This window comes from Microcaecilia unicolor, chromosome 2 (assembly GCF_901765095.1).
Source record: "Microcaecilia unicolor chromosome 2, aMicUni1.1, whole genome shotgun sequence".
NCBI classification, from domain to species: domain Eukaryota; kingdom Metazoa; phylum Chordata; class Amphibia; order Gymnophiona; family Siphonopidae; genus Microcaecilia; species Microcaecilia unicolor.
The window spans coordinates 622,606,180-622,630,064 of record NC_044032.1 but is presented as its reverse complement, the minus strand read 5'-3'; the positions used below and the strand labels follow the sequence as shown (position 1 = coordinate 622,630,064).

General features: G+C 42.0%; 1 protein-coding gene across 2 annotated transcripts; it reads left to right on the top strand.

The window, feature by feature from the left end:
* The first annotated feature begins 1,370 nt into the window (after positions 1-1,370).
* On the top strand, positions 1,371-22,193 carry MMAA (metabolism of cobalamin associated A). 2 transcript variants are annotated; one of them, XM_030191674.1, is made up of 7 exons: positions 1,371-1,405; positions 1,736-2,106; positions 2,619-2,741; positions 8,500-8,670; positions 10,534-10,619; positions 13,666-13,815; positions 21,829-22,193. In XM_030191674.1, the coding sequence occupies exons 2-7, from the start codon at positions 1,785-1,787 to the stop codon at positions 22,114-22,116; spliced, it is 1,140 nt and encodes a 379-aa protein (XP_030047534.1). In that variant the 5' UTR covers positions 1,371-1,405; positions 1,736-1,784; the 3' UTR covers positions 22,117-22,193. The 2 variants fall into 2 exon arrangements, with proteins under 2 accessions (XP_030047534.1, XP_030047535.1); XM_030191675.1 differs by lacking the exon at positions 1,371-1,405 and adding an exon at positions 1,520-1,607.
* The last annotated feature ends 1,692 nt before the right edge of the window (positions 22,194-23,885 follow it).

Genomic DNA, 23,885 nt, shown 5'->3' with positions numbered 1-23,885 from the left:
CACAGGTCCATAGCGCACGGAACTTTGTCGCGGCTTAATTATTTGTTTGTGAAACACAGTCTATTTGCTTTTGTATGTTCAGCAGAAGTAGGGGTCAAAGCTATCTTGGACCATTCTATCAATTGGGTTGATCTGGATATGGATGGGATGGGAGGCGAGGGGAGAATCGTGGTTCACTTACAAACCATAATCACCATTACATGATAGCCTTGCTAGCACCCATTTCATTTTTTGGCGAAACAGGCCTTTTTTGCTTGTTATTATATAGATTACTACTCTTCTTGGCTCCAGAAAAAGGAGAACACATTGATCCAGTACGGGTTTTGCTTCCATTAAAAGCAATGGAAGTAAAACACGGTCTGGCTCAATCTGTCCTCCTTTTTCTGGAGCCATATGGCAACCCTAAACTTCTAACTATGAAACGTTATTCCGTTATTATACTCCCTCTATGTACGTCCATATGCTGCACAAGCTGACATGTTTGGAAAATATAAGTGAGATTAATTAAAAATGCTACCAACAATAAAGAACGACAATGTGGATGCAGCAGCTCATAAGTTTCTTTGTTTTGTTTTTAGTGTCTGTCTGTTTGTCTGTCCTATTTAGATTGTGAGCTCTTTGAGCAGGGACTGTCTTTTCCAGGGGCGTATCTGACCTTCAGCGGTACATGCAGGACGTCAGACTCAGAAACCTGAAAGGAAGGAAGAAGACTTCGGCTGGCGGGGGATGGAGTCCCCGCCAGCCCAGGTAGGCGACGGCAGGCGAGTGGGCGGGGGGTCGATGGTAGGGGCATCCAGGGTCAAATCTATGGGGGCCCTGGCCCCCATGCCCCCATAGCAGCGACGCCCCTGGTCGTTTCATGTATGGTGTACAGCGCTGGGTATGCCTTGTAGCGCTATAGGAGTGCTATAGGAGCCAGAACCTTAGCCGGCGGTGGGAGGCAGGGCTGGTGGTTGGGAGGTGGGGATAGTGCTGGGCAGACTTATACGGTCTGTGCCAGAGCCGGTGGCGGGGCGGGTTGTTGGGAGGTGGGGATAGTGCTGGGCAGACTTATACGGTCTGTGCCGTGAAAAAGACAGGTAGAAATCAAGGTAAGGTATACACAAAAAATGACACATGTGAGTTTATCTTGTTGGGCTGACTGGGTGGACCGTGCAGGTCTTTTTCTGCCGTCATCTACTATGTTATAAATAGTAGTAGTAGTGTATGCAGAACGACGGCTACCCGGGGAAGGGGAAACCTAGATTAATCTCCGTGGTTTCAACGTTTTCACGTCACGCCGCCCTACTGTTCTCAATCAGACCTCCTTGGTTTAATAAGACTTTCCCTCAGCCGTGTAGTAGTCCTGCCCTAACGGAAAGAGGAAATGACGATGGAGGGGGCGGGACACCAGCGAAGGAAAACGGTAGGGCCTGGTCGATTTTGGGTGACCTCTATTCATTTTTTTGGTTACATTAAAATAAATCAATTAAAATTATTGAAAAAAAAAATAAAAAAAAAAGAAAGTTTCAGAATGTGGGTTGATGGCTGCGGATAGGGGAGCGCGGAAGAGAGATGGTCGATTCCGGTGTGTGACTTGCTATCTCTGTTTTATGAGCTTTATTAAGGTAAATTCAGGAGGAAGAGGGATTAAAATAACCATAGAGTTGCAGAATCGGATGCAAGGGTTCCTTGAGTAGTTTTGAAGTGCCTACAAAGCGTAATGGGCTAAAGCGCCCTTTCTGTTTCTTTTCAGAGGCCGGTGGCCAGTGACAGTTGAATTGGAAACGGCAGCCACAACAGCTATGCGAAGTCTAACGCTGCGGAGGTTTCCGCTCTGCTCTTTCTTCACGAAGGACATCCGCAGGCGGCGGCCTTGCCACAACTTCTCTGCCGCCCAGAGCCGGCAAGTGGCGGAGCTTTCCGAGCAGGAGCACCGGCTGCTCCACAGACTGTACGGTGGCTTAATCCAAGGGCAGCGAGCTTGTCTGGCTGAGGCCATCACTCTCATTGAGTCCAGCCATGGCAGGAAAAAAGAGCTGGCACAAGTGCTCTTGCAGAAGGTATTATCTTACCACCGAGAACAAGAGCTCTTAAATAACGGAAAGCCACTAGCCTTTAGAGTGGGTCAGTTTGAAGTGTTATTTATTTTGTTTTAATGTTGTGCTGCCCTGGATGATATGATCTTACCGTGTTATGTTTTAATGAATTGGAAATGTTATCTGATGAAATCTTCTTCACAGCAAGGGGACATATGCAAATTGATTTGGAATGCTTTCCTGTTGTTAGTAATGCCCCACTAGTAAGCAAGCAAGGAAAGGTGTGAAATGTTCTGTTTTCTGTAAGTAGTTATATTGATTTTGGAGAAAATGGAATTTTTAACTAGTAGACACACCGTTTTACTAGAACATAAACATGTTTCAGTGGTAATAAAACATTTTGGCCCCTGTTTACAAAGGCACGCTGGCGGTGCGGTACTGCCAGCACAGCCCATTCACTTTGAATGGGCTGTGTTGGCATTGCTGTGCAGCTTTGTAAACAGTCCTTTGCTTTTTAGACTGTATAAATATTCAGAGAGTTTGCTTTTTTTTTTTTTTTTTTTTTAGTGCTAGAGATTATTAATATTTTAAACTCTCTAGGATTATCTGGTCCACCTGGTGCTGGGAAATCCACATTCATTGAATGCTTTGGGAAGATGCTAACAGGGAAAGGACATCGTGTTTCTGTCCTGGCTGTGGACCCATCCTCTAGTACAAGTGGTGGTGAGTGTGTCCTGAAGAGATTTCATTCTTTGCCATCCATGTAGGGCCCTAAGCAACTTGTGGAAACACTGGCAATCGGATTCAGCTTTGGGCAAGTAGTGTTGCCAAGATTATGGATAGTCTGGATGTAGATACAGTGAGCAAGAGAAACCCAAGTGCCATAACTGCCCTGCTTCTCCTCATACCTGTGGGCTGCAGTTCATTGCTGGGTGGTGACTTTTTTCCCCCCCTCGGATGTAGCAGTAAAACCAGGTTTGAATTAAAGCACATTGTACAGGGCTCCCTAAATCTTTTGGGCCATGGGCACAAGCCTATTTTAGGAGCCCTTTTACTAACCTGCAAGAACAAGGGCCCAGCGGTAGCGGTGGGGGCCATTTTTACTGCAGTGGGTAAAATACCCCCCCACCCCCCCCCACCCCAAAATGGCTACACCGGAAATGGCACGCGCTCTAACTGCTGGTGGCCGTGTTGGGCCAGTGGTAGTTTCAGATTAGTGAGCAGTAAGCTTACCACTGGCTTTGGGCTTACCATTGCTTTGTAAAAGACCCTCATTACTTAATCTGGTCCTGCATTTGGGTAAAATGTATATGTGAAAATTGCTGTGCACGTTTTTATCTTTCATGTTGGTGCTAATTTGCTGGCTGGAAAGGAGCAATGAAAAATTCATTTCAGAACAATGCAGTCCTGTCATCAAATGGTAGACCTGTAGGGAAAGAAGATGGTGCAGCAGAGTCAAAGGAATCCCGTAATTGGATTGAATTGCAGAGACTACCAGGGATTTAGACGGAACTCCTCCACAAACTTGTTTAAACCTTTCAAAAACAGTCATGCTAACTGCTTTGATCATATTCTTTGGCAACATTTCCACAGCTTAATTATGAACTGAGAGAAATACTTTCTCTAAATTTTTTGAATCTAATAATTTCATAGAGTGTCACCTAGTCATAGCACTATTTGAGAGGCTGACTTGGCAGAAGATTTCAATGCATTGTCAACAATGACACCTAGATTTATTTTCTTGGGTGCTAACTTCTAAGGTGGACTCTAGCATCAAGTAACTGTGACTTAGATTTTTCTTCCCAATGTTAGTAAGTAAGAAAAGCATTCAGTATTTAATTCCAGCATCTAGGAGACATTCACTGGAATTTGGAATCAAATTCTGAATAATACAAGTGCTTTGCTTACTTGGCTACAAGCAGAAAACTTTTGATTAGTGAAGTGGAAGATTCAAAAATGGATCTGTGCAGATGCAGGTTAAATAACATGGCCTTTAAGACTTCTTTTGGTGATATAACCCTCTGATGGGCCCTGTAGATTACTGTGGCATAAAATGTATGCACAGAATTGTGGTAATATGCGCACAGTCGTCGTCTTTCTGTGCACATATTTTAATTCACGGGACCTCTGAAATGATTGATCCCTTAATTGACAAGGAACCCAATTAATGCCAACTATTTCTAAGGTGTAGTGAATAAATGAATAGTAAGTAGCATAACATTCAGCTCCTTAGACTTTTCCTCCTCCTCCTGCTGGTGGACATTCCTTTGTAGTATATTGAGAGTCGGAAGCAAGAGGATCCACTTGGCCTGCTATCTTTCTTTTGTTTTGCTTTTTATAATAAAGATTTTTTAGGTTTGGGGGGGGGGGGGTTCACAGGGACACTAATTTTGTAATATATTGGAGGTTGGAGAGTGGTCCACTCCTTGCTTAGCAAGAAGAAACGTTGGTAAATTATGTTGGTACATGAAGCTGGGACAGCAACCTATGCTAATATGGAACCCAGCGTCATGCACCTGGAGTTAGGACTATTCTTCTCTACATGTATCCTTTTGCAGTTTTCCACATTAAATTTTAGACACCTAGGTCTCCAGTCTCGCAAGGACCTCCTGCAACTCTGACAATTTGCCCATTATTTAACAGCTTTAAATAATTTGTGTATAATCTGCAGATTTGATCACCGCCTTTGTTGCTCCCAGCAGAAGAAGGGAAGTGATTATGGTCTATATATAGCAGTAAAAATAAAACACAAAAAGGTACCAAATTATCAAAAAATATTTGCTATAGAATACGAGTGGATGTTGACACCCTCTAAAAAGCTAATAGAATTAAATAAAACCTCAGCTGCCTCAGGAGACACCATAAAGTAATCATCCTGAAATGGGCTGCTATCACAGGTTTTTGTTGGCTTCTGTATAAAAAGCACAGAAAACTCTCCACCTAAAGAGAAAAAACTGTTCCCCAAAAAATCAAACGGCCAAGCATATATAGATACAGGTGAGCCAACACGCCAAAAGGTACTATCTACATTCAAAAATGCAAAACCAAAAATCATACAAAAATTCCATATGCTTAATACACTTATCTTTGCAGCTCTAGGACCAGGACCATGTGAACACGCTCACAAAACCTCGGACTATTTGATATTTCAGTCATCTTTCAGCTCGACTCCAGAAGCACATTGGATATAAATCCTCGACAGGAGGGCCTCTCTCTCTTGTATTCTTCTTCAGGAGGTGAGGTCGAGCATTTTCACAAATAAAATGGGTTTAAAAACACTAACAGAAACGTAGTGAACATGATGACATATATATAGCAGTGCAATGGATCTGAAATTCTGTGGCCTTGGTGATGATGGGGCTTGAAGTAGAGAAGTAGCCTAATGGTTAGTGCAGTGAACTGAGATCCTGGGGAACTAGGTTCAGTTCCCATTGCAGTTCCTTGTGACACTGGACAAGTCACCTAACCCTCCATTGCCCCAGGTACAAAAACGCTTCAGATTGTGAGCCCACTAGGGACAGAAGAGAGTACCTGCATATACTGCCGGATTCTATATAAGGCGCGAGTAACATGTGTTACATTGTGCACGCGGCCAATTTACGTGCACTAAATCGAGTAACGAGCCAATCAGTGAATGGCTGATAACCAATTATCACTGATGGGCAATAATTGGAATTTACACATACTTTTTAGGCGTATTCTAAAAAGAGGCAAAATTCTAATGTGCGTAGCTGAAAAGAAGATGCTGCCATAGGAGGAGTGGGCGTATCGGGGACGTTACTTGCATTTACGCATGTTATAGAATCCTGGGGGAATGCGCCTACATTTAAGCACAGGTATTTACACCAGGTTTTCAGTGGCGTAAATGGCTGTGTGTAAATGTAGGTGCGCTCTCTGGTCCTTAGTGCTATTCTATACACGTATCGGGGACGTTACTTGCATTTACACGTGTGTTAGAATTCTGGGGGAATTGAAAGCCGCTCTGATTGTATTATGAAGGGCGGTATATTAAGCACAGTCAGGTTTTGAGGATGTCCACTATGAATATGCTTGAGAGAAATTCATAAACATTGGAAACCATGAATATTCATAGTGGATATCCAGAAAACCTGGGTGGACCCCAGCACAGGTCCGACCTATACTAAACACTTGGCTCTCCTCTTTTGAGGGGTGGCTTTACCCAGGATTAGGATCCATAACATTTCTGGTCTGTATAATTTTAGAAAGATGATTTAAGTTTTTTCAAGGTGTAAACAGATGGATAAAGGTGAGCCAGTTGTACTTAGGCCTTTATTTTAGAAACATCTCCAAGTGTATGTTGCATACACACATAAATAGCGATTTCAGAAATGCAGAGATTTCAAGGGGGCATGGTGGTGTGTAGCCCAGGTGGAATAAAAATTGACATGTATTACCATTACAAAATGCAATACACATCTTTGAGAAAAAAATGTCCCATTCTTATTTAAAATCAGCTCGGAAGCACACAGATTTTAGAAAAATGTTTGGTTTTGACCAGGGTTTTTTAATGAGGGATTAAGGGAGTTTTTCTCCTTAATCTTCCATTGTTTCCACCTCTAAAGTGAAAACCGGTATAAGTTGCGGTCTTGGTACTTATTTGGTGGCACTTATACATATGTTTGAAAAAAATGAGCAGGAGGATTGCAGCAGCTTCCACTTGAAGGTAGAAGTTATGCTACTTCCACATGTCGCCTGCCCATTTTATTTTATTTTTAAATTTTTATTACATTTGTAGCCCGCGCTTTCCCCACTCATAGCAGGCTCAATGCGGCTTACATATTACATACAGGTACTTATTTGTACCTGGGGCAATGGAGGGTTAAGTGACTTACCCAGAGTCACAAGGAGCTGCCTGTGCCTGCAGTGGGAATCGCACCCAGTTCCCCAGGACCAAAGTCCACCACTGTAACTACTAGGCCACTCCTCCACTAGCAACATTCCATATAGAAGCCTGCCCTTGCAGCCGCGCAGGCTTCTGTTTCTGTGAGTCTGACGTCCTGCACGTACGTGCAGGACGTCAGACTCACAGAAACAGAAGCCTGCGCAGCTGCAAGGGGCAGGCTTCTACATGGAATGTTGCTAGTGGAATAGCAACATTAACATTCCATGTAGAATCTGAAATAGGGAAAGGGAACTGGGACTTGATATGCTGCCTTTCTGTGGGGTTTACATATTATATACAGGTACTTATTTGTACCTGGGGCAATGGAGGGTTAAGTGACTTACCCAGAGTCACAAGGAGCTGTCTGTGCCTGCAGTGGGACTCGAACCCAGTTCCCCAGGACCAAAGTCCACCACTCAAGTCCCTCATGAGTGATTCCTAAAGAAATTAAAAGTAATGAGATAAGAGGCAATATCCTGTTAAATTGATAACTGGTTAAAGGCAGAACGTAGAAGATAGGGCCAAGTAGTTTTCCACATGGAAATGGATCATTCATGGAGTGACATAAGGGTCTGTACTGGGACTTGTGCTGATGATCATATTCATACATGATGTGGAGATAGGAGTGATGAGTGAGGTGATCAGAATTTGTGGTTATTAAAATGGCCTAGGATTGTGAGAATTTGAGTAGAAGACTGGACATCTAAATGGCAGGTAAAGTTTAATATAGACAAGTGATGCGCATAGGGAGAAATAATCCCAATTACGGGAACAAAATGCTAGGTTCTGAATTAGGAGTCATTGCCCAGGAAAAAGATCTTGGCTGATTGTGGACTGTGTATTGACTTTTTCCGTCCAGTGTGCTTTGGCTCTTCAGTTTAGAAAAGAGACCGCTGAAAATGAATATAAAGACATTTATAGAAACCTAAATGGAGTGAGTGAGATGAATATGGGATGGTGGTACAACCTTTCAAACAACATTGAAACAAGAGGACACTGCATGAAACTTACAGCCAGCAGACTGAAAATAAATGGTAGGAAGGAATATTTAATTCAGCGCATAATTAAGCTGTGGAAGCTGTTGCCAAGATGACTAATATAGGTTCAAAAGAAGTTTGGGCAAGTTCTAGAGGAAAAGTCCATAAAAACAAGTAGCCAGGTGAGCTTGAGAAGGCCGTTGCCTGTTCCAGGAATTGAGTTATGAGTACATTAGATTTGCATTTTGGGATCCTCTGGGTACTTGTAGCATGAGAACAGAGTGCTGGGCTTGATGAAACTTGGCCTGACGTAGGGTGGCTTTTCTTACGTTGTCCCTGGCCTGATAGGAGTAGCAGTCGCGTGTCTTCCTACAGCTGCAATTCTGCCCAATCTCAATTAGAAGTCTGCACTATAATTTTTGAAGTCTTTATATTGTAGAATGGGTTGGGTTCTATATAGCAATCTCCAATAGCTACAATATTATCCAGGCTTGCAGTAGCTCATAGCATCATCACTATGTGATAATGGGGTAACTTGGTTCTCTCACAGATATTTAGCTTCTTTTATGAATCAGGTTGTGCTTTCTGAATGGTGTTTCAGGATCGCTTTTGGGTGATAAAACGCGGATGACAGAGTTGTCCAAGGACATGAATGCTTACATCAGAGCATCACCCACCAGAGGAACCCTGGGAGGCGTAACAAGGACCACCAATGAGGCTATTTTGCTGTGTGAAGGAGGAGGTTACGATGTTGTTCTGGTGGAAACAGTAGGTATGTGCTGGGAGATGGTTTTCTGCTCTGAGCTCCTGAAAAAGTATGCCACCATTTATCGGTAACAAGTTTCTGAATTTTGGATATACCGTGTGAGAACATTTTACACAGGAAGCTAAATTTTTTTTTTTTTTTTTTTAGTTTTAGTAATCTTGATTTCATAGGGAACTGCTTACTGAGAGTCTGAGTACTTTAAGCCTCCCAGTTAGCCACCCCTGAGAGAGAGATTTACTTAGCCCCATAACAAGGAGTATGTCCCCTTATCAAAGAAGGAGGTGATCACTTTGGCCCTAGCACTCCTTGGTAAGTGCTTTCAGTCATATAACTAAAGGTAGCTCTTTGAATCATTATCCGGTCCTTTCTGTGAACCTGTAACATCTCTCTCTTCCTACAATATAGTAATGAAATCATGGCTTGGGTTTCAAACAAGGATCTTCACAAACAAACAGAACAAACAAGCTTGTATTTGCTTAAATGGGAGGATAGTGATGAAGGGGATGTTGTTCCAGAGATAGCAAAAGGATCATTATATGCGTATGCTAATATTTTATTAGAATGTTGCCATACCACTCCTCCTGAAGTGACTCAAATCAAAGTGGTTTACAATCATAAAAACAGTAAAGAAGAAAAGAACAAAGAGGAAACTTAAAAAAAAAAATCTATGTAGGTCAAATATTGAGTTCCCCAGCCTGGATTCTGTCCATGTACCATAGTTTGTGCACACATGAGCTAAAGAGTACTTTATTCTTTTGATCTGCAGTTTAATGTTTTATCAGTTGAGACTTCCATAAACTCATGTGTAAAAATTAATTGCACGGAAAGTGTGCATCTCCTTTTACACCAACTGGGCCTTATTCTATGAAGGTTATGCTCCTAAATTTACACTCAAATCTCAGTGTAATAGGCCCTAATTTAGGAGTATAGATCACACACGTAATTTAGGAGCACAACCTTTATAGAATAAGGCCCCCCTGTGCATAAGCATTCCTAGGGGCATAGCCTGGGTGGAACGAAGGCAGAGTTGTGACGGATGCACATATTTTATAACGAACGCATGTACACACTTTGCAGCAGGTGTAAATGGTGCATGCAGTTAGTGCTGACTGACTCTAGGCGCTTGTGATGGCATATTGGTGCTTGTCTTGCCTCTCTGAGATAGAAAAAGGAGCCTAATTTGATCCTACTTCTCATAAGCATCCTGCTATAATATCAGTTTATGAATATCCTATATAAGAATTTGCACCTCCAACGTTCCATGTCTGGCTGCCTGGGTTTGTAACATCTCCTGACGTCAGCCAGCCTCCAGCATTCCATTCCCCCTCACTGTCCCGCCCTCGCGTCAAGACGTAATGACGTCATAGGGTGGAACAGTGAGAGGGAAGGGAACGCTGGAGGTGAGCTAAAGTCAGGAGGGATGTTACGAATGGAACGGAAGCCAGCGCCAGCCAGCCACAGAATGTTCAGGTACAAATCGAGGGGAGGAGAGAATCCCGGGACATCGAGGGGAGGGAGGGGAGGGCAGGGCAGAGGGATAATTGATGGACATGTATTGGATGGGAGGACAGTAGAGGAGATAAACGTGGGACACGGATGGGAGGGGAGGGAAGAATAGCTGGACATTGAGGGGAGGGCAGGGGAGAGAAAAAAAAAGCTTACATGACAGCCTTCCTAGGGCCCGTTTCATTGTTGAGGAAACAGGCATGGTTCCACTAGTTTGTTGATAAAGTGGTGAGTTGTGGCAATAATAAGAGACCAGACTCTTATGTATGTTAGAAAGTCATGCTTGTCTGCTTAACTTGGCGTTGTAAAATGGCGCCTCTGGAGCGCACTCCATGTTGGACTCTCCTTTCTTACACTCTGCAGGTGTGGGACAGTCTGAGTTTGCTGTTGCTGACATGGTTGACATGTTTGTGCTGCTGCTACCACCAGCAGGAGGCGATGAATTGCAGGTAACCTGCCACCCTAAACAAGCCTCACTTTTAGGAAGGGCCAGAACACGGTCAGTGGATGACAGGTGTGACTTTAGTAAAATGCATACTGCTTACCAGTGGAATTTAGAACTAATTTATCGCTATTTTTTTTGGACAGAGTGGGGTTAGATGGGGAGCTCTTGATATTTCAAAAGAATAATGTTGTATGGCAGCCTTAAATAAATATATAGCTATATTTATATTAGGAGAGCAAAACATGGCTTATAAAAATACCATGGAAAATATTTGTTTAAATCTATTTATTAATTTTATATTTTAGCAAGCATTCTACTTGTACAGAAATACAACATTAAATATATAAATATAAACCATAAAAAAAAAATCATACATTATTATTATTCATGACATAATATTGATATATATATTCAACGTTTCCTTAGACCACTATTCGGGTACATAGTCAAAACTTGAGAAGAATTATTTGTGGGAAAATATTTTTAAAGGACATCAGAGATTGATGTAATATTTAAGACCATAGGTTCTACTGGGAACATGTCCCTCCTTGTGTCCTGACCTCTAGAGATTTCTCAATCTTCTACCCATATGTAACTGTAAAATAGTGCAACATATCCCATATCGGTAAAAATTCTCATGAAAATGGCAATCACTTATCTCTTAATGAGAATTTTCACTGATGTGTGATATTTGAGATATGTTGTTATTTCATTGTTAAAATATGGACACGTGATGGAGAACACTCTTAAGAGGTCAGGACACAAGGAGGGACACGTAACATTGAAAAGGCTGTAGGACTTGGACTTCTACCAGAACATCGATTTCTGGTGCCCTTTAAAAATATTTTCGATGGGTATTTTCAAATGTATTTTTGTAAGCCGTATTTTGTTCTCCTGATACGTAGTGGTTTGTATTCTTCTCTGGCGTTAATGTTTATTGTACAGTGTTTGTATCAAACATATAAATGGCAAGTGACCGACTCACCTGCAAATGCGCAGTAGAGACTTCCCTCTCTGTCCTGCCCTCATGTCAAGACGTGATAACGTCAGAGGGCGGAACAGAGAGGGAAACTGAGTCGGACTGTCGGACGTTGCCACTGGAGCCTGGAAATGAACATCAAGCGCACCAACCTCCACCCCCCCCCCCATCCTCGCCACCGCTCCCGCCCCCCTCCGTATCGGGCCTCCTGCACTGACCTGACAGCGCCTCTCACCTCCGTGTGGAAGTGCTGCAGGCAGCAGCAGAGCTTCCACACGGAGGTGAGAGGCGCTGTCAGGTCAGTGCAGGGGGCCCAGCATGGAGGGGGGCGGGAGTGGCGGCGAGGAGGGTAGCTGGAAATATCGCCCATTTTAACGGGCTTAACGGCTAGTTTTAATAATAATTGTTTTATGTAAACTGCTTTAACGCTATGGTACAAATGGGGTATATATTGTTATCCTATATATTGGCTAATTAGTCTTTACATGTAAACAACTACTGTGCTAAGGGAATCACAGGTTGTGCTCCTCTACTGAAGGACTGAAAGCAATTTGTGAGAAAGACGAGAAGGCAAAAGGAAGTAAAAATAAGCAGTCCCCCCCCCCCCCCCCCCCCCCAACATCACATGCACTTCCCCAGTTGGGAAGACAAACTAAACAAATCACCTGAGACATCCTTATTCCAACAGATAATCTGGATGCATGAAATCCAGATTTGGTGGCAAAAGAGAGAAATACCACATTGGCATTAATTGTAGAGGTGTCGGTCCCGAGCAATTACTCTGTGAGTCACGTGGAGAGAGAGAAGGATCCTCAAGTACCAAGAAATACAGAAATTTTTCCCATCATTTTGGGTGCCACAGGCTTGATAGAAAAGAATTTCCAAGCACACATGGATAGGTTTGCTCGTACATGTTGCATCTTCTGGACTCCAGCGGGAAGCTGTTTTTGGCATGATGCAAGGACTTTGGCGAGTGCTAGCTGTAAGTTTGAGAGACTGAGATCATATTCCACGTGCCCTGGCTTGGGAGTGAGTTTCTTTCCTATCACGGTATATGCAAATCTAACCCAGTTTGGAGACATGGCCCCCAAGAGAGAAAAATCCAAATATTAAGACCAGTCCTATATGGCAGTAGTCTTTGTAAAATTGGCTCTCTGCTAAAACTCCAATAGCACACACGACATGCTGATTTACTCTTGGTCTAAGGCAGGTGTAAATGTGTGTGGGTACTCTAGTTTAGAAAATATATGAGTACATCACCTGTGCTCGCCCTATGTGTGGCATGCGTATGATTATATACACGGTTTTCTGCATGTAAAAAATAACCTAGGGTGCTGTGAAATATCCTTTTCATTTTATGTTCTGTATTGTTTTTGGAAACTTTATTTTATCCCTTAATGTTGACTGTATGACTGAATTTACTAAGCTGCGCTGAAAAATGGGCTGTGCAAGTGTAGGCGTGTGTTATGGGCATGCGCAGATCCATTTTTCAGCGCACCTGTAAAAAAGACCTTAAAAAATTTTTTTTTGCTGAAAATGGACATACGGCAAAATAAAAACTGGCGCGCGTCCATTTTGGGTCTGAGACCTTACCCACACTCATTGACTTAGCAGTATGGTCTCACGCGGTAACCATGTGGCAATCGTCTACGTGTGTAGAATGACTATTACCGCCCTGTTTCCGTCACGTGTAAAAAATGAAATTACCACCTGGGCCACACGGTAGCCGGGCGGTAACTCCAAATTGACGCGTGTATATGCCTACGCGGCTTAGTAAAAGGGTCCTTAAAACCATTAAGTTCAGAATTGATGAGAAATAAAGCCAATTGATGCTGAATTACATTGATTTAGTAATAAAAAATGATTTAAGAGAAAATAATTATGTGCTTTGTAAGTTTGAGGTTCACAACTGCTAGAAGCAGTGATTGAAGCTGTCCATTGGCCAGCAGAAGTGACCGATTGGTGCAGACTTTGAGAACACACCCTGCTTGGTTCTGGGTCACCTGGTGGTTTTGGACTGTTTCTGTTTCATCTCGGCTGATCTCTCCCTCTTTCAATCAATTCGCTTTAGGGGATTAAGCGGGGCATCATTGAGATGGCTGATTTAGTTGCTGTAACCAAAGCAGATGGAGATTTGCTTGTTCCAGCCCGAAGGTTACAGGCGGAATATATCAGTGCAATGAAACTACTTCGCAAGCGCTCAAAAATTTGGAAACCAGAGGTTTGTTTGCATGGTTTTGAATTTTGTTTAATCTGACAGTGTACATGAGATATGGGATGTGATGTTTTTGGCAATGCATAGCTGTGTATTGGTTGTATACATGTAGGGCAGGCACAGAATTTTGGGGATTTATATACCTACCTTTTTTTTTAATATTTATGTTGTTGACTAAAACCACATCTGGGCTGACAGCAGTAGCAGTTCTATGGTTTATTAACATAATAGAGACAGGGAAAGAAGAATTAAAGAAGGGCAGAGAGATCTGTTAAGAGTGTGTGAAGTTTTAAGTTGAGCTGCACTAGCCAAAGGGGGGGTACAGGAACATTTGCCAGATCTCCCTTAGATTATAGGGGACTGAGAAGGAAGTACTTGTGTATTCTGGTACTTTATTTATGCAGATAAGTACACAAGTATTGCCACACTGGGACAGACCAAAGGTCCATCAAGCCCAGCATCCTGTTTCCAACAGTGGCAAATCCAGATCACAAATACCTGGCAAGATCCTCAAAAAGTTCAATACATTTTATGCTGCTTATCCCAGAAATAGCAGTGGATTTTCCCCAAGTCTATGGTCTATGAACTTTTCCTTTAGGAAGCCGTCCAGACCTTTTTAAAACCCCACTAAGCTAATCGCCTTTACTTTACTTATTTCTTAGTAAGATACGTTGACTAGTATGTATGCTAGAATTGAATTCTGTGTCAAATTAGTTGGGTAACCACCCATAAGTTGAAACTGAATTTAGAAAAAAACAAAAATTTTTCATCTCGGCCAATCCTCAACAGAATGTTTTCTGCCAGACCATAAATGTAGATCAGACCAGTTTCCCAGTTGAAACAGAACTAAAGTTACTGTTAGTGTTATTGGACACTAATCTGTCTTTTGAAAATCATGTAGGCCAACTCACTAAGAAGATTTCTTTACTTTAAAAAGATTAAGAAAGATCAGGCATTGTTTTGATCCCCTTCAATGTAAACTGGTTGTTCAGGCTTTAGTTTTAAGTCAACTAGATTACTGTAATGTGCTTTTTGTGGGCTGTTTGTAGATAATCCTGAAGAAACTGCAAACAATACAGAATTTGTCAGTTTGTCTGGTCTATGCAGCAGAGAAATTTGACAGGGTCACCCCGCTGCTAATTGGAGCACATTGGCTTCCGATTCAAGGCAGAATTTATTTTAAGGCTTGTACTATGATATTTAAGATACTTCATGGTCTTGCACCAGGGCATATGCTGTCATCGCTATATTTTCCTCGTATGCACCTGTTATAAAATTGAGACATAGATATATTTTAAAACAGATACAAAAGGATGCAGTTAGATATAAAAGGATGTTTCAATCCTCGTTCATTTTTTGTAGGTGTTAAGCTTTGGGACGACCTTCCTGTATCTGTTAGATTTTCTGATCTTATGTGCTTTAGAAAGTTTCTTAAAGCATGGTTGTTTGAGAAGTTCCTGTGCTAATTACCTAGACTGTACAATATTTTAGTTTGTGAGGTCTAACATACAGTGGGGGAAATAAGTATTTGATCCCTTGCTGATTTTGTAAGTTTGCCCACTGACAAAGACATGAGCAGCCCATAATTGAAGGGTAGGTTATTGGTAACAGTGAGAGATAGCACATCACAAATTAAATCCGGAAAATCACATTGTGGAAAGTATATGAATTTATTTGCATTCTGCAGAGGGAAATAAGTATTTGATCCCCCACCAACCAGTAAGAGATCTGGCCCCTACAGACCAGGTAGATGCTCCAAATCAACTCGTTACCTGCATGACAGACAGCTGTCGGCAATGGTCACCTGTATGAAAGACACCTGTCCACAGACTCAGTGAATCAGTCAGACTCTAACCTCTACAAAATGGCCAAGAGCAAGGAGCTGTCTAAGGATGTTAGGGACAAGATCATACACCTGCACAAGGCTGGAATGGGCTACAAACCATCAGTAAGACGCTAGGCGAGAAGGAGACAACTGTTGGTGCCATAGTAAGAAAATGGAAGAAGTACAAAATGACTGTCAATCGACAAAGATCTGGGGCTCCACGCAAAATCTCACCTCGTGGGGTATCCTTGATCATGAGGAAGGTTAGAAATCAGCCTACAACTACAAGGGGGGAACTTGTCAATGATCTCAAGGCAGCTGGGACCACTGTCACCACGAAAACCATTGGTAACACATTACGACATAACGGATTGCAATCCTGCAGTGCCCGCAAGGTCCCCCTGCTCCGGAAGGCACATGTGACGGCCCGTCTGAAGTTTGCCAGTGAACACCTGGATGATGCCGAGAGTGATTGGGAGAAGGTGCTGTGGTCAGATGAGACAAAAATTGAGCTCTTTGGCATGAACTCAACTTGCCGTGTTTGGAGGAAGAGAAATGCTGCCTATGACCCAAAGAACACCGTCCCCACTGTCAAGCATGGAGGTGGAAATGTTATGTTTTGGGGGTGTTTCTCTGCTAAGGGCACAGGACTACTTCACCGCATCAATGGGAGAATGGATGGGGCCATGTACCGTACAATTCTGAGTGACAACCTCCTTCCCTCCGCCAGGGCCTTAAAAATGGGTCGTGGCTGGGTCTTCCAGCACGACAATGACCCAAAACATACAGCCAAGGCAACAAAGGAGTGGCTCAGGAAGAAGCACATTAGGGTCATGGAGTGGCCTAGCCAGTCACCAGACCTTAATCCCATTGAAAACTTATGGAGGGAGCTGAAGCTGCGAGTTGCCAAGCGACAGCCCAGAACTCTTAATGATTTAGAGATGATCTGCAAAGAGGAGTGGACCAAAATTCCTCCTGACGTGTGCAAACCTCATCATCAACTACAGAAGACGTCTGACCGCTGTGCTTGCCAACAAGGGTTTTGCCACCAAGTATTAGGTCTTGTTTGCCAGAGGGATTAAATACTTATTTCCCTCTGCAGAATGCAAATAAATTCATATACTTTCCACAATGTGATTTTCCGGATTTAATTTGTGATGTGCTATCTCTCACTGTTACCAATAACCTACCCTTCAATTATGGGCTGCTCATGTCTTTGTCAGTGGGCAAACTTACAAAATCAGCAAGGGATCAAATACTTATTTCCCCCACTGTAGTAACATAGTAGATGACAGCAGAAAAAGACCTGCACAGTCCATCCAGTCTGCCCAACAAGATAACTCATATGTGTTACTTTTTATGTATACCCTACTTTGATTTGTACCTGTGCTCTTCAGGGCACAGACCGTACAAGTCTGCCCCGCCTCCCACCACCGGCTCTGGCACAGACTGTATAAGTCTGCCCAGCACTATCTCTGCCTCCCAACCACCAGTCCTGCTTCCCACCACCGGCTGTGGCACAGACCGTATAAGTCTGCCCAGCACTATCCCCGCCTCCCAACCACCAACCCCGGTCTGATATTAATTGTAAATTTTCTGGTTATGCTGGTTTCTTATTTGTAAACTGCTTAGAAACCTACAAGGTTATTGCGGTATATAAATACTTCTTAGTTTAGTTTGTTGTAAGAAGTCTTGCAAGTTATGATGTAATTACAATGCTTAGATTACAGTTAGACAAGATGATGAATTTGAAATTCAGTTCCTATGGTGATCATCAATCAATTACAGTGTGAGATACAGTTTGTATGTAGTGTGTTTTAAAATGCTCACAATGATCAACATTCAGTTGCATGTTGTGTAAGGTACAGTTTTAAGCATGTGACACCTAGGATGTATAAAATGTATGCCATGTATTTTATAAGCCAAAATGCCCAGCTCCAAACCATTAAAATGTTTTTTTATAGAATACACTTGTGTCTAGTAGCACTATTGGATGTATCAGATGCACATGACACCACTACTATGGCTCAATTTATCAAGCCTAGCATTGCTTAGAGTGGGCATGTATTTGTCATTGATCCAAAATTGTATTACTTTTTAATTTTTTTACTTTTTCCTTATAAATTATCTTTTATCAAAAAACTTTATTTCAAAATTCAAGTACTTAGCTTGGAAGCTTCTTCTTTTTTTAATTTCTCAATTCTCAGTTTTCCACATATTATATTGGAGGAGACTTCTCATACCAACATGAATCCATGTTTCGCAAAGCTGCTGTATCAAGGACTGTCTCCACTATACTTTAGACTGCATCTTCATCTTCCGTGGGATTTTACAAGGCCACTTCCAACCTGCTAGACAGACCCAGTTGGTTCCTGGGGTTTTATAGCTGTTGGGACTTCTGCCAACCTGGCAGACAGGCTCGGGTGGTTTTTGGGGGCATTGTAGCTGTTGATACCTCATTATCTTCTTTTTGACTGTCGATGATAGCGTACTCCCTCTGTATGCTGTAGATCAGTTTGTGGCAGCTTTGGATGGATACCATTTCCCTCTGGAACACGAGGTAGTGTCTGGTGAAGAGGAGGTTCTCTTTAGTGCAGCAGAGGAGCCTCCAAGGTTCTTGAATGGCCGCCAAAGTGCGTTTAATTGGGAATAGTCTGCATCCCATGAATTCATTCTTTACAGTCTTTTAAATTCTGTCTGTTGCCTCTAGTAGCTGTTGTGCAGAGGGCAACTCCAGAAACAGGTGATGTGTTGTCTATTTTGCTATGGAAAAGGCCTATTATCTACACGAACACCATTGCGGGTAATCTTTCCTTTACAGACATCCATGCGATGTCAGAGTTTTAGTTCATCAGCCTCCATGATACAGGTGGCTTCCAGTAGGACAGTTGCAGCTTCCTTGATGCCCTTTGCTTGACTCAGCTTTGTAGTGTTTTTTGACATCCACAGGGTTGGCGTGATATTTTGTAGTGCAAACACCTACACGAAATGCTACACCTTGTAATGTGTAAGTTATAAAGTAGTGAGCTGTCGTCCTTGCCTAGCCTCCATATTTGGAAGAGGAGGAATTGGGACATGAACCATCCTGTTTGGTTTTTGGAGTTGCTGTTTAACATGATCGGATTCAGAGCTTTGGAACATGGTGGTGAGGTCATTGGGTCTTTTATCCCCTTCACGTGCTCCTTGTACAGAGTTGCAAATTTTACATGGTTCACCCCAATGTAGACACTTTCACCTACTTGTTTTGATTCACAATCGGGCTTTCTGGAATGTAATTCATCTTAAATATATAAATAGTTTGTAGTCTCATTCCCTGTAGGGCTCAAGCAACGTAACTGTGATTATAGTCCACTTCTCTAAGGCTTGTAGAAGTGATCCTTGTTTTATTAAGGCAATCTATGTACACTAATTTGCCTTAAATTACTTTTTGGCATGCTTGCCCACATTTGTCACAGGTTTGTTAACAAATCCTATTGGAATTTTTTTGTCACTGGGTTCTATTGTTGAGAATACTAGAAAATCAGTACAACAAAATGATAGCCCAGGAATCCCCACATACGAATGCAGGCTTTTGTGACCTTATCTTGTATGACACTTATCAACAAAACTGCAAAAGAGTTGAAAGTAATACTTGTGTAAACCTAATAAAACAAGCCCACCTATGTGTGGTCCTTGGATTAGTCAGATCTTATAAGAACATAAGAATAGCCATACTGGGTCAGCCCAATTGTCCATCTAGCCCAGTATCCTGCTTCCAACAGTGGCCAATCCAGGTCACAAGTATCTGGCAGAAACCCATATAATGGCAACATTCCAAGTTACTGATCCCAGGGCAAGCAGTAGCTTCCCCTATGTCTGTCTGTATAGCAGGCAATGGACTTTTCCTTCAGGAGCTTGGCCAAACCTTTTTTAAACCCAGATAATTTAACCACTGTTACCACATCCTGTGGCAAAGAGTTCCAGAGCTTAACTATTAATGTTGAGTGAAAAAATATTTCTTCCTATTTGAAAAGTATTTCAGTGTAGCTTCATTGAGTGCCCCCTAGTTTTTGTACTTTTTGAAAGAGTAAACAAATCGATTCACTTTTACCTGTTCTACACCTCTATCGTATCCCCCCTCAGCCGTCTCTTTTCCAAGCTGAAGAGTCCTAACCTCTTTATCCTTTCCTCATAGGAGAGGAGTTCCATCCCCTTTATCATTTTGGTCACTCTTCTTTGAACCTTTTCTAATTCTGCTGTATCCCTTTTTGAGATACAGCGACCAGAATTGAACACACTACCCAAGGTGAGGACGCACCATGGAGCGAGATAGAGGCATTATATTATTTTATTTTCCATCCCTCTACTAATAATTCCTAGCATCCTGTTTGCTTTTTTGGCTGCTGCTGCACACTGTGCAAAGATTTCAGCATATTGTCTACAATGACACCTAGATCTTTTTCTTGACTCCTAAGGTGGACCCTAGCATCAGGTAACTGTGATGTGGATTATTCTTCCCAATGTGCATCACTGCATTTGTCCACATTAAATTTCATCTGCCATTTGGATGCCCAGTCTTCCAGTTTCCTAAGGTCTTCTGCGATTTTTCACAATCTGCATGTGTTTTAACAACTCATTCTGCCTCGCCTCACCCTATACTTGGAACAACCTTCCTGAGCCCATACGCCAAGCCCCCTCCCTGCCCATCTTCAAGTCTCTGTTTAAAACCCACCTCTTCATTGCTGCGTTCGGCACCTAACTCTTACCATTCAGTAAATCCAGACTGCCCCAATTTGACCGTTCACTTGTCTACTAGATTGTAAGCTCTTTGAGCAGGGACTGTCCCTTTATGTAAATTGTACAGCGCTGCGTAACCCTAGTAGTGCTTTAGAAATGTTAAGTAGTAAGTAAGTAGTAGTATCTGCAAATTTAATCACCTCACTTGTTCCGATTTTCAGATCATTAATAAATATGTTAAATAGCACTGGTCCCAGCGGCACTCCACTATTCACCCTCCTCCATTGAGAAAAATGGCCATTTTACTCTACTCTCTGTCTTCTGTCCAGTGACTTTTTAATTTGTTCTCAGCTACCATGACCAGATTTCGATGGCTTGCTTCTGAGTCTTTGTCAAGCAGTTAGTGTATCAAGTCAATTATTTTCTTTTGTCTTGCTTCTTTGTTTTATATGTATTTTACATTACGTCTTTGGGTAAATGCATAGTTGTAAAGTGATCTTAGTGAAATATTTGTACCGGTGTAAGAATTTCACCTATTTCCTGTTTTTCATGATTTGGAGCTGAATGCTTAGTATGTCTGTCTGTGAACAGCAGCTCACTAGTAGGGCACCTGGAGAATGATGCCCTCTTGCCACTAGGTCATTTTTCTTTCTGTACTTTGATACAAGATGGATACTTATATCTCTGCTTTTCAAGGCTGGCAGACATTGATTCATGTCACACATTGATTCCTTAAAGATGTTCATATGGCAAGCTGTGAAGTAGCCTACGGCTCTTGCTTAGAGCTTCAAAAATAGCAACTGTAATAGCATTCTCCTTTTCCACAGATCAGTGAAAACCATCTCTTTCCTCCTAAGTTGTAAGCCGTTGCTCCGTTCTCCTCTGCCATCACCTAGTTGCTTCTCTTTCCCTTATTACACCAGTGTTACTTTCTCAGCAGTAGGTGACTCTTATGTCTTGGATACTCACTAATGCAAAACTGTTGCAGATTGATGTGAATGTGTGGCAGAATTTTCAAACTCTTGTTGCAGAATCTATCCCAGTGCTACTGTGTGAAAATAGGACTCAGCACTATGAGCATGTGTCATTCAGAATGACATCCAAAAAAACCCAAAAGGAGTTCACAATTTCCACAAAAACAGAACTGAACAAGAGAGGTAGAAAAGAACCAAGTCCAAGAGATCAGTCCAAACACCTGGTTCTTTTCCACCTCTCTTGTTCAGTTCTGTTTTTGTGCATCTTATCCTGGTGTTTGGACTGGTCTCTTGGACTTGGTTCTTTTCCACCTCTCTTGTTCAATCCAAAAAACCTCCTCAGACTCCTTGTTAAGGGCAAGAAAAGCACACATTTTTGTCCATACCCACAGTACGTTTAGTTGTAGGAAAAATAATGTCTATGTTGATTTTGGGAACCATCAATTTGTCGTGCTTTCAATTTCTGCTCTTATTTATTTTCCCCCTTTTATTTGGTTTTAACAGGTGCTACGTATCGCTGCCAGATATGGGGAAGGCATTGTGGAAATGTGGGACAAGATGACCACGTTTCGTGACTTGATGCTCAGCAGTGGTGAGCTGCAACGCAGGCGGAGCCGACAACAGAGCGTGTGGATGTGGAACCTCATCCAAGAAAACGTGCTAGAGCATTTCAGAAACCATCCAGCTGTCTGTGACCAGATCCCCTTGATAGAAGGAAAAGTTCTCAATGGCCTGTTGTCTCCAGGTCTAGCTGCTGACCTGTTGCTTAAGGCATTTTCTGCTAGAGACTAAACTACTGTATTATTCAAGCATGCTTTTCATGGAACATTTAAAAATAAAATGAAGTAAAACAGTTCCCGGATAATTCACATGGTTTTTAGTCTTTCTGAAGCAATTTGATGTCAATTTTTGAAATTATAATATTTGAAGTATCCAATCAATCTGCTAACTACTGGACTGGGTGATAATTTATTCTGTTATATATATTTATATAGTGCAGTGGACTTTTATCCTGGGGACTGAGTTCAGTTCCCACTGCAGCTCTTTGTGACTCTGGGCAAGTCACTTAACCTTCCATTGCCCCTGGTACAAAAATAAGTACCTGAATATATGTAAACCACTTTGAATGTAGTTGCAAAAAAACCTTAGGCAGTATATCAAGTCCTATTTCCCTTTCGGTCCTTCATGATCTAACACCTTGCCCCTTAGCCCAAATAGTGGTGCAGAAAGGTTGTTTAATGCAGCTTTGGAGATAAACCTAACACATTCTACAGATACATGGACTTAGTAAAGGGAAATGTTGCCTCGCCAATCTACTACATTTCTTTGAAAGGGGTGAACAAATATGTGGATAAAGGTGAGCTGGTTGATATTGTGTATGTGTATTTTTAAAAGGTGTTTGGCAGAATACCTCATGAAATGCTCCAGAGGAATTTGGAGAGTCATGGGATAGGAGGTAGTGTTCTATTGTGGATTAAAAACTGGTTAAAAGATAGAAAACAGAGAGTAGGGTTATATGGTCAGTATTCTCAATAGAGAAGGGTAGATAGTGGGGTTCCCCAGGGGTCTGTGCTGGGACTTCTGCTTTTTAACATACTTATAAATGATCTAGAAATGGGAATAACTAGTGAGGTAATTAAATTTGCTGGTGACACAAAGTTATTCAAAGTTGTAAAATCACAAGAGGATTGTGAAAACTTGCAAGAGGACCTTACAAGACTGGGCATTCAAATGGCAGATGATATTTAATCTGAGCAAGTGCAAGGTGATGCATATGGGAAAGAGGAACCCAAACTATAACTACGTGATACAGGGTTCCACAATAGGAGTCACTGACCAGGTAAAGGATCTAGGTGTTATCACTGATAATACTTTGAAGCCCTCTGTTCAGTGTGCAGCGGCGGCTAAGAAAGCAAATAGAAAGCTAGGTATTAGAAAAGGGATAATAAAGGCTTTATAACATTCTCATTTTTGTTTATCGCTCTATGATGCCATCACATCTCTAATACTGTGTGCAATTCACCGCATCTCAAAAAAGATATAATGGAATTAGAAAAGGTACAGAGAAGGGGAGCAACAGTGATAAACAGGATGGGATGACTTCCCTATGAGGAAACGCTTAAGCGGCTAGGGCTCTTTGGCTTGGAGAAGAGACGACTGAGGGGAGTTATATAGAGGTCCATAAAATAATGAATGGAATGGGTGAATTGTTTTACTCTTTCCAAAAATACTAGGACTAGGGTGCACACAATGAAGTTAAGTAGTAAATTCAAAACAAATTGGAGAAAATATTTCTTCACTCAATATGTAATTAAACTCTGGAGTTTGTTGCCAGAGAATGTGGTAAAAGCAGTTAGCTTAGCGGAGTTTAAAAAAGGTTTGGCTAACTTGCGAAAAGAAAAGTCCATAACCCATTATTAAGATGGGGAAAATCCACTGCTTATTTCTAGGATAAGCAGCATAACATCTATTTTATTGTTTCAGGTTCTTGCCAGGTACTTGTAACCTGGATTGGCCACTATTGGAAACAAGATACAGGACTTGATGGTCCTTTGTTTTGT